The sequence below is a fragment of the Panthera tigris genome, chromosome F3, assembly GCF_018350195.1.
Source record: "Panthera tigris isolate Pti1 chromosome F3, P.tigris_Pti1_mat1.1, whole genome shotgun sequence".
Lineage (NCBI taxonomy): Eukaryota > Metazoa > Chordata > Mammalia > Carnivora > Felidae > Panthera > Panthera tigris.
In genome coordinates, this window is record NC_056678.1 from 67,300,789 (window position 1) to 67,311,320 (window position 10,532).

At 63.2% G+C, this 10,532-nt stretch overlaps 1 protein-coding gene across 1 annotated transcript; it reads left to right on the forward strand.

Annotated features, from left to right (window-relative positions):
- Positions 1-202: 202 nt before the first annotated feature.
- Positions 203-9,346, forward strand: NES (nestin). Its single transcript, XM_042976519.1, has 4 exons — positions 203-1,117; positions 2,073-2,197; positions 3,927-4,000; positions 4,240-9,346. Exons 1-4 carry the CDS (start codon positions 338-340, stop codon positions 8,841-8,843), a joined length of 5,583 nt encoding a protein of 1,860 aa, XP_042832453.1. The 5' UTR covers positions 203-337; the 3' UTR covers positions 8,844-9,346.
- The last annotated feature ends 1,186 nt before the right edge of the window (positions 9,347-10,532 follow it).

Genomic DNA, 10,532 nt, shown 5'->3' on the forward strand with positions numbered 1-10,532 from the left:
CCTCGCGGCCTCCTCCCTCAGAAGGCCACTGCGTGGCGTCTTTCCCCGCGACTCCAGCACGGCGGGGCGGGGCGCAGGGACGCGGGCCGCCCCGCTTCCCGAACTCCAGGGGTTAAGGCCCGGGTCCCGCCCCCTTTCCCGCCAGCCCGGCGGGAGTATGAATAGCCCCGTTCCCTCCGCGGACGACCAGTCGCCGGGCCGCTCCTCGCCCCGCCCCGTCATTGTCCCCGCCGGACTCCCTTTCCGTCCCCCGTCCGTCCTCGGAGCTCCGAGAGTCGCTGGCTGCCCCCGCCGCCCCGCGTCTCTCCACCGTCGGCGGGCCAGCCTTGCGAGCAAGATGGAGGGCTGCCTGGGGGAGGAATCTTTTCAGATGTGGGAGCTCAACCGGCGCCTGGAGGCCTACGTGGCGCGGGTCAAGGCGCTGGAGGAGCAGAACGAGCTGCTCGGCGCGGAGCTCGGGGGCCTCCGGGCGCAGAGCGGGGACGCCTCGTGGAGGGCCCGCGCCGACGACGAGCTGGCGGCCCTGCGGGCGCTCGTCGACCGGCGCTGGCGCGAGAAGCACGCGGCCGAGGTGGCGCGCGACAACCTGGCGGAGGAGGTGGAGGGCGTGGCGGCCCGGTGCCAGCAGCAGCGGCGGGCGCGGGAGCGGGCGGCGGCCGAGGCGGCCCGCAGCCGGCGCGAGGCCGAGGCCGAGAAGGGCGCCCGGGCGCGGCTGAGCTCGCGGGCGGCGGAGCTGGAGCGGGAGCTGGAGGCCGTGTGCGCGGCGCACGAGCAGGAGCGCGCCGCCCTGAGCGCCCGGCCGCGCGCCCCCCGCCGCCCCGCCGCGCCCCGTGGGCCCCCCGCGCCGGCCCCCGAGCTGCACGAGCTGGCGCGGCGGCTGGGCGAGGCGTGGCGCGGGGCGGTGCGCGGCTACCAGGAGCGCGTGGCGCTCATGGAGGCGTCGCTGGGCCAGGCCCGCGAGCGCCTGGGCCGCGCCGTGCAGGGCGCCCGCGAGGGCCGCCTGGAGCTGCGGCAGCTGCGGGCGGAGCGCGGCGGCCTCCGGGAGCGCCGGGCCGCGCTGGAGCACCGGTTGGAGGGCCGCTGGCAGGAGCGGCTGCGGGCCACCGAGCAGTTTCAGGTGACCGCGGGGTGCGGGCGAGCGGGGCGGGCCCCGGGGGGGGGGGTGGCCCGGGGATGGGAGCGGGGGCGGAGGGGCTGCCGATGCGGGGGCCGCTTCTCAGGGAGGCCGACCTGGGGCCGGAGGCCCTTGACTTTCCCAGCTTTGTCTAGAGGAGGGCGGGAACGGCGGGGGTTCGGGGCCCCGTCACAGCGCCCCCCCCACCCCCCGCCCCGCCTCCCGGGAGGGCAGAGGGGCGCAGGAAGCTCGCGGTGGCCTCCTCCTCACTGTCCGGACGGTCCCTGGGCCTCTCCCTCGGAAGATGCGCGCGACACCGCTACCCGCCCCCGCCCGCGCCCCCGCAGCGCGGAGTCGGCGGGTCTGGCCACTGCCCTCCTCCCTCCTACGGGGGGGGGGGGGTCAGGGGCCCTGGGTGTGCGGCCACCAGCCCTTCTCCCGTGTCTAGGCTTCTCAGCTCTCCTCGCACATTCCAGAGGCCTGGGACAGCTGCTCCCCCTCGCACGGTGCGATGGGACCAGCAGCTGAGAAAACAGCCTCCTGCCTGGGCCAGACAGAGGTCCCCCCCTCCCCCGCCCCGTCTCTCTGAAAAGAAAGATTCCAGAACTTGTGGGAAGCGGAGGGGGGGGGGGCTGGTGTGAGGACCAGGAGACCGTGATTGGGACCGGCGGTTGGCCTCCAGCCCTGCGGGGCTCCAGGCCTCTTGATGAATGGTTTTTCCTTCTGCTTCCGCTTCCACTCCCCCCCCCCCCAACCCATCTCCTCTCCTCCTTCTCCTCCCCCTTACAGCGGGAGAGGGGCAAGAGGGGCCACCGTCCTCCTCTTGGGAGGGATTCGGCCCCAGGCGGAATCCGCTCTCCAGAGAAGTCAGGCAGGGGGCCGGAGGCCCGGCCGCCAAGGGGGCTGCAGGTTGGACGGCAACCGCCCCTTCACTGGCTGCCTCTGGCTTGTCCTGCAGCTGGCCGTGGAGGCCCTGGAGCAGGAGAAGGAGAGCCTGCAGAGCCAGATTGCCCAGGTCCTCGAAGGTCGGCAGCAGCTGGCACACCTCAAGATGTCCCTCAGCCTGGAGGTGGCCACATACAGGTATGGGTGGACCCGCCCGCCCAGGCACACACACACACACACACACACACCCGCGCCCGAGGCAGAGACCCCCCCCCCCTCCCACCAAGGGGCTCAGGGCCATGGGTGCTGGTAACTGTGCTACCACTAGATTCTGTGATTCTAGACTGATCCCTGCCATACCAGGCTGTGTCCCCCCTGAGCCTACCTGCTCCCCCGTGGTCCAGACCATAGAAGCATCCAGTGCCAGGAAACCCCTCAGGGAGAGGTGATGTTGCCGAGGGGGACGGCCTCAGGAGAGACAGCTGGACATGTGTGGGGCATCTCCATCCAGACCCTCCCCCAAGGGGCTGAAAAGCCCAGTCTGTGTGTGTGTGCTCATGCGGAGGGGGTGATGTCTCCGGGCAGCCCCAGAAAGGAGGAATTGCAGGTGTGGGGGGCGGGGTGGCGCTGACTCACCACCTGACCTGGGCCTCTGTCTCCCTGTCTGGAGACGGGACATGGGCCGGGTGACATCCAAGGCCCCTTCCACACTGACTCCCCCTCAAGCCCCAGGGCCCCGGCCCTGCCGAGCCCTTCTGCTGATCACATTTCCTGTTGGCTCCAGAAAGGCTGAGACCGAGGAAGGGCTGGTCCTGAGTCTGTGGCCTTGGGCAAAGCCACAGTCTCTTCTGGGAAACTGGTCTGCTGGGCCGAGGACCCGGTGATGAGCCCGAGGAAGGGGCTTTGCCACGGAGGTGGGAGGGCAGGACTAGACACGCTATGAGGACAATGCCCCCAGAATTCACAGGCCAACAAAATCAGGGGGCCTGGGACAGGTTCAGGAGGGCAGGGGAGGCAGAGCCCAGAGAGGGAAGGCCAGTGAGGGTCTTGGGACGGGGAAGAGAGTGTTGTATGGCCACGGAGCCCAGAGCCCAGAGAGCAGGACAGAGGTGTGACCATGGCAGACACTCATCAGACTCAGAGCCCTTGAAGAAGAGTAGAGAGAGAGTAGATGTTCAGCATAGCTTCCCCCTCCCCTATCAGCCCCCTCCTCCTCATTCCCCGTGGGGCACTGAGGCAGGGTCATGGACACAAAGGCCTCCGTTGCCCTGAAAGGCTTGGGATCCAGAGTGCTTAGAGATCCCAGGATGAGGGCCTTGACCCCCAATCAAACCACTGAGGGGAAGGTCTGGGCAGGCTTAGCCACTGGTTTTTGAAGCATGAAAAGGATTTAGAGAGAGAGCGCAGAATTCATTTGCTTTTGTCTGTGAGCAGCTTTGGGGGCCCTGGGGGAGAAGGAGGGAGCCTATATCCCATGGGAACGGCCTGAGAATTCCCATTTCCCCCAGGAAGCCCCCTACTCAGACCCTCCAGAAGGCACTGCGGACAAAGGCAGCAATTAGCATGAGAATCGGCCCCACAGGGAGGATGAGATCACTGGCCTGGGTGTGTGTGTGTGTGTGTGTGTGTGTGTGTGTGTGTACACACTGTGGGAATCTGCTTGTGTCTGTGAGTCTAGCCCTGTGTCCCAAATAAGCGTGTGGTGCCGTGTGAACCAAGTGTGTGATATCTGCGGGTCTGTGTCCGTGTGCTTTCACGTGTACAGCCAAGTATAACCCCACGTGTGGCTTTTGTGTGACAGCGGTGACAATGGAGAGGAAGCCTGCGGGGCCAGGGACCGCAAGCTCAGCCGAGTTCTCCGGGGCTGGCTTGCCTGCAGGCCTTGGGGCAGAGGAGGACTGACTGACTTTTCCTCCCTCATCCCCAGGACCCTCCTAGAGGCTGAGAACTCCCGGCTGCAGACCCCCGGCAGTGGTTCCAAGGCTTCCCTCAGCTTCCAGGGTAAGAGGAGGGGGGCCAGATTCCCCCAGACTCTCTCCTTCTTTGCTCTTTATACCCCGGAGCCATTCCTCTCCTGGGAGGCAGGTCTAGGTCTTGACCCCTTGGCCTCATCAGCCGGCTGTGTGCTCTCAGCTCCACTAGCCGGTGGAAGGTGGGGGCAGGGCTCACGGCACTCTTGCTGGAACTGGGGGCCCCTGCCAGCACCTACTGACCCTGTTTCTTGGCCTCTGCCTTTCCAGACCCTAAGCTGGAGCTGCATTTCTCTGGGACGCCAGAGGGCCGGCATCTGGGACCTTTGCTCTCTGCCCTGAGCCCTACTCCCCTCTCCTCGCCCTTGCCTGATACCCTGGAGACACCTGTGCCAGGCTTTCTGAAGAGCCAAGAATTCCTCCAGGCCCGTACCCCAACCTTGGCCAGCACCCCCATCCCGCCCACCCTTCTGGCTCCCTGCGCTGTTACAGATGCAGAGATCAAAACCCAGGATGCCCCCCTCTCCCTGCTCCAGCCGCAGCTTGGGAGGCAGTGGGCTCCAGAGGCCATATGGGCTAAAGCCAAGGAGGCCATCACTACCAGCGTCCTGCCAGGACCAGAGGAACCCGGGGGTGAGCAACAAGAGGCCAGTACAGGCCAGTCCCCTGAGGATCATGTCCCCTCAGCCCCACCCCTCAACCCTGACCGCCCTAGTTTAGAGGCCAAAGGTGGAGAACCCAATGGGTCTGGAATGTCCAGCAGATTCCAGGAGGAAGGTGAAGGGCAAATTGGGGGGCTGGCAGAGAAAGAAACAGCCATAGAGGTCAAAATGGTGAACGGTCTGCAGCAGGAAACATGGCAAGGAGATGGGGGTCTGAACATGAAGAAAATCCAGGACTCCCAGGGTCCTTTGGAAAAAGAAACTCTGAAGTCTCTGGAAGAGGAAATTCAAGAGCCACTGATGTCTCTGGAAGAACAGACCCACGAGACACTGAGATCTCTAGAGAAAGAGAATCCAGAATCTCTGCGGTCTTCAGAAGAAGAGACTTTAGACACATCTAAAGGTCTAGAAAAGGAGAATCAAGAGCTATTGATGTCTTTAGAAGAAAAGAATGCAGATGTAGTGAGACCTCAAGAAACAGAGACTCTAGAACTACTTAAGCCTGTAGGAAATGAGGACTCACAGACATTGCGATCTCTAGAAGAGGAGAATCAAGAACTAATGAGGTCTCTTGAAGGTACTCTAGAGACATTTGTATATCCAGAGAAGGAAAGTCAAGAATTAGTGAGGTCTCAAGAAGAGAACTTTGAGTCAATGAGAGATCTAGAAAAGGAGAACCAAGAGCCACTGAGAACTCTAGAAGATGGGAATCGAGAGAACTTGAGACTACAAGAAAGAGAGAACCAGGAGTTTCTGAACTCTCCGGAAGATGAGAAGCACAAGACCTTGAGAACTCTAGAAAAAGAGATCCAGGAACCACTGAGGTCTCTGGAAGAAGAGGACCAGGAGACAACGAAGGCTCTAGAAAAAGAAAACCGAGAGCCAGTGAAGTCTCTAGAAGATGAGAACCAGGAGACATTGAGACCACCAGAAAAAGAGAACCAGAGGTCCTTGAGATCTTTAGAAGAAGAGGACCAGGAGACAAGGAAGCCTCTAGAAAAAGAGAACCAAGAGCCAGTGAAGCCTCTAGAAGATGAGAACCAGGAGACATTGAGACCACTAGAAAAAGAGAGCCGGAGGTCCTTGAGATCTTTAGAAGAAGAGGACCAGGAGACAAGGAAGCCTCTAGAAAAAGAAAACCAAGAGCCAGTGAAGCCTCTAGAAGATGAGAACCAGGAGACATTGAGACCACCAGAAAAAGAGAGCCAGAGGTCCTTGAGGTCTTTAGAAGAAGAGGACCAGGAGACAACGAAGCCTCTAGAAAAAGAAAACCAAGAGCCAGTGAAGTCTCTAGAAGATGAGAACCAGGAGACATTGAGACCACCAGAAAAAGACAACCAGAGGTCCTTGAGATCTTTAGAAGAAGAGGACCAGGAGACAACGAAGCCTCTAGAAAAAGAGAACCAAGAGCCAGTGTGGTCTCTAGAAGAAGACCAGGCAACATTGAGACTTCTAGAAAAAGAGAACCAGAAGCCAGTGGGATCTCTAGATAAGAACCAGGAGACATTGAGACCTCTAGAAATAGAGGACCAGGAGCCAGTGGGGTCTCTAGAAGATGAGAACCAGGAGACATTGAGACCACTAGAAAAAGAGAACCAGAGGTCTCTAGAAGAAGAAGACGACCAGGAGACAATGAGGCCTCTAGAAAAAGAGAGCCAGGAGCCAGTGGAGTCTTTAGAAGAAGACCAGGCAACACTGAGACTTCTAGAAAAGGTGAAACAAGAGCCACTGAAGTCTCTTGGAAAAGACCAGGAGATATTTCGACCTCTTGAAAAAGAGAATCAACAGTTGTTAAGATTCCTAGAAGAAGAGAGTGCAGAGGTGATGAGATCTCCGGAAACAGAGAATTTAGAATCACTCCAGTCAGCAAGAGAAGACTCGGGAATATTCCAGTCTCTAGGAACTCAAGAGCCCCTGTGGTCTCCAGGAGAAGTGAATCGGGAGACAATGAAACCTCTAGAAAGGGGAAGTCAAGAACCACTGGAGTCGGTAGAAGAGAACCAGGAGACATTGAGGCTCCCAGAACAGGAGAACCAGGAGTCCCGGAGATCTCCAGGAGAGTGGGGCCTAGACAATTCGAGACCTCCAGAAGGGAGAGGTCAGGAAAGTCAAAGGTGCCTGATAGAGGAAGAGACCCCAGAGCAGGCGAGGAATCAGGAGTCCCCGGGGTCTTTGAAAGAGGAAAGGCAGGAGTCCCCGCCGTCTGCCCGACACCAGGGGAGGGAAGAGAGAGTGGCGGACCAGGAACTGGATCAGGAAACGCCCCCCGGTGGGGCCGCAGGGGGCAAGGAGGCCGAGGCAGAGCTGGACGTGAGGGAGTGGGGTGGCCTCCCCGGGAAGTCCGCGGGGCACGGAGAGCTGCAGCTGGCGGCCGCAAGGGAGGTCTGGAGCGCAGGGGAGGGGCGCCCAGGGGGCCCTGAGCCCGAGGAGCAGAGGGTCCCGGTTGAGGGAGCCAGGGGGGAGGGAGGCCCCGAGGGCTTCCCGGACCCTGAAGGGCAGCCAGAGCAGGCGGGGGGCCCGGGCCTCCGAGCTCCCCAGGGAGTGTTGGAGGGGAGAGACCTGGTGTTGGAAGGCGGAGAAGAGGCCCCAAGGGATGGCCAGGTCTCAGAGGTCGCCTCGACGGCTGTGGGTGAGGCTGCTTCGGGCAGCCAGCAGGGACCAGAGCGGGAGGTGGTGGTGCCACCCGTGGGTGAGGAAGGTTTGGAGGCAGAGAGGAGGCAGGGCTTGGAAGAACCCCAAAAAGACCCAGAGGAGGCAGCTGCTCTGAAACCAGAGCTTTCCAGCCCGGCTGGGAGGAGCGCAGACCCCCCGGAGCCTCCCGGGGGCTGGGAGGAGTCGGAGCCCGAGGCCCCCTGGGGGGCAGAGGGGGCGTTCCCTGCCGAGACCCTGTGCCGCGCTCTCGGCGGAAGTGGTACCCCTCAGCCCGGGCCCCAGGGGCCCGAGGACGCAGGGGAAGAGGCAGTGTTAGAGCCAGCGTCCCCGCCCAAGCCATCGGAGCCCCGGTCGCCCACCCCAATCCCTGGAGATGCCCCTGGGCCCCAGCCCCTGGCTGCGGGGAGCCAGGAGGCTGGCTGGGGGCTGGAGGGCCAAGCGGAGGCTCTGGGAGGGGTGGAGGGGGAGCCAGAGGAGCTGGGCTCTGAGGGGAGCCCCGGGGATCTCCAGGAGGAGGGGCAGGAGAACCGAGAGGACAGCGAGGCTGATGAGCTTGGGGAGACTCTTCCTGACTCCACTCCCCTGGGCCTCTATCTCAGGTCCCCCGCCTCCCCCAAGTGGGACCTGCTTGGGGAGCAGAGGCCCCCCCCTCACGGGGAGACCAGAAAGGAAGGCTGGGATCCTTGCGTGCTGGCCTCTGAGGAGTGTGGGGCCCAGCCAGGGGAAGAGGAGGAGGGGGAGGACGAGGGGAGGAGGGAGGAGGAATGCGGTCAGGACTCTGACTCGTCAGAGGAATTTGAGGATCTGGAGGCTGAGGGTTCTCTCCTTCCTGGGGTCCCCGGGGAGGCTGTGGAGCCTCCAGGCCAGAGGCCTCAGATGCTGCTGGAGCCTGCAGCCTGGGAAGGGGATGGGGAGTCTGATGGGTTTGCAGATGAGGAAGAGAGCGGGGAGGAGGGTGAGGAAGACAAAGAGGAAGAAGAGGGGAGGGAGCCAGGGGCCGGCCCGTGGGGCCCAGGGCCCTCTGTCAGCACCCTCCGCGCTCTGAGTGGCCCTCAGAGAGGGACCGTCCCGGGCTCTGAGACCGTGGATGTCAGCGTTCCCTGGGACGACAGCTCGCGAGGCATAGCAGCCGATGCCGGTGAGGAGTCCCAGGACAGCACCGAGCCCGAGCCCTCGGGCTCAGAGGAGGAGTCTGACCCTGCTCCCTTGGAGAGGGAGGACCCAGTCCCTGGCCCTCTGGAGAGCCGCTGTGGGGTGGGAGACACGGGCCTGGGGGCAGGGGACACCCTTGGGGTCAATGGCCGGGTCCCCAGCTTGAAGGAGGAGTTAGAGCATGTGAATGGGGGGGTGGTAAATGGGCTGGAGCAGTCAGAGGGAGGAGGGCAGGGAGAGCCAGAGGGCCCCCAGGGGGACCAAAGGAGCCCCTTGGAGGACGAGGAGGAGGGGGGTGCCCTGAAGACTCCTTGGGCAGGACCTTCTCTTCACCTGGGCCCAGGCCAGTTCCTGAAGTTCGGTCAGAGGGAAGGAGACGTGGAGTCCTGGTCCTCGGGCGAGGACTAGAGCGAGAGCCCCTCTCCCCTCACTGAGGACTTGGTGGGGTGGGGGTGGGGGCCCCGAGCCCCCTCCCTGCTCAGAGGCAGCACCCTTAAGTTATGATCTCCTGACCTGTGGTTTCTGTCCCTGAGGCCTGACTGGCCAGGGCGAAGCAAGGGGTGGCACAGGGAGACGCTCCAAGAACAGAGGCCCCCAGACCCTGCGAAGGGGCCACCCCGCCGGCACTGTCCCTCGAGGCTTAAGCCAGCTGAACCGCTGTAGGACTAGGCCCTTTCCTGACACCCCCTTTCTCCCCCTCCTGCCAGTGGGGGAGGGCTCCACCCAGGAGAGGGGGCTGTGGCACCCTTCACCGTGATGTGCCCCCTCATCGCACCTTCTTGGGGTGTCTGGCCACCCGTGAGGGTGTGTTCCCATGTCCTGACCCCCTGTGTTCCTGCCCCCTCGTGTCTGGCTCATCCCTGCCTGAATAAAGTCATGCTTCCACCTACCAAGTCTGGACGCCTCCTTCCCTAATTTGGGGGTCTGCAGGGCGGGCAGAGTGACTGGGGGAGGAAGCAGGGTGTGCTAGTGCCAGGGCCCGGCCACCCTCTGAGGACAGGAGGAGCCGGACGACCTCGTGGGACCAGGGGCCGGCCGGGCGGCAGTCCGGGTGACCCCAGGGCTGGCAGAAGCCAGGCCCATCATCATCTCTACCCACAGCGCTGATGACAGGGGATTAGGCCCAGGGCCGCCCCACCTTGTGCACCCCCCACCCCCACCCCGGCCCCTCGGTGCCGCCAGTATAATGAGCCCCTTGCGTCCAAACCCAAACAGTTGTCTGGCCTGGCCTGTGATGTCTCCTCCGAGTGGCCGGGTCAGAGCAGGATGGGGGAACAGGAGGCCCGCTCTGCCTCAGTCTGGTTGCGTGGCCTCTGGCCAGTGTTTGACCTCTCTGAGCCTCAGATTCAGCCACACGGTGAGGGGCGCTGGGCTGGGGGGCAGGAGGAGGCTGGGGGGAGCGGGAGCCGCGGTTTAGATCTTCCCCGGGACTTGCCTCTCGAAGAGCGATGCTGATGTGAGGGAGGGGTAGGCCAGCAGGTGCGAAGGACCCAGGGGGCTATGCTGTCAGCTGGGGTTTGGCCTGGGGTCCCCCCCACCCCCAGCCATAGCTTCTCCCTGCCCCCATCTCTCTTCCCAGGAGTCCTCTGGGTCCCTGTGGGGGCAGAGGGAGACGAGGGGTTCCTGGATGAGATGGGGCCCTGGAGCCTGGATGCCCAGATAGAGAGCAGGCCCGACCCAGGCCGTCCCTCTAAGTGTCCCCGGTGGGGGCGGGGGTGGGGCTGCCCAACAAGCGTTCCACATTTGGAGGCAAGCCCAGGTCCCGGAGCGGGGTCTTCCCCTCCCCAGGTCCAAGGCCAAGGGCAGGGGGACAATGAGAGGGGAAGTCCCAGCCCCGCTGGCCCCCACTCAGGACCTCTGGCCAAGGAGGGGTGGACAGGAGGTGCCCTGATAGAATCGTACTGTCTGCTTCTCTGCACACGCCTTTCTCCTTCTCCGCTTGGGAGTCTCTGTCTCGGGGCCCCAGGCCCCCATGTCACACACACCCCTGCCCGTGGGTTCAGGATCTTGGGTGTCCCCACCCTTCTGGCCAAGCCCCCTCTCTCCTTCCTGCGCCCACTGCTGACAAGGCCTCGTCTGACCCTGCCGGGCATCCAG

Bases quoted from the DNA above. Each gene is read 5' to 3' on its own strand.
- NES (XM_042976519.1), top strand. From the start codon at position 338: ATGGAGGGCTGCCTGGGGGAGGAATCTTTTCAGATGTGGGAGCTCAAC. The intron at 1,118-2,072 runs GTGACCGCGGGG...CTTGTCCTGCAG, and splicing joins GGGCCACCGAGCAGTTTCAG to CTGGCCGTGGAGGCCCTGGA. The intron at 2,198-3,926 runs GTATGGGTGGAC...CCTCATCCCCAG, and splicing joins CTGGAGGTGGCCACATACAG to GACCCTCCTAGAGGCTGAGA.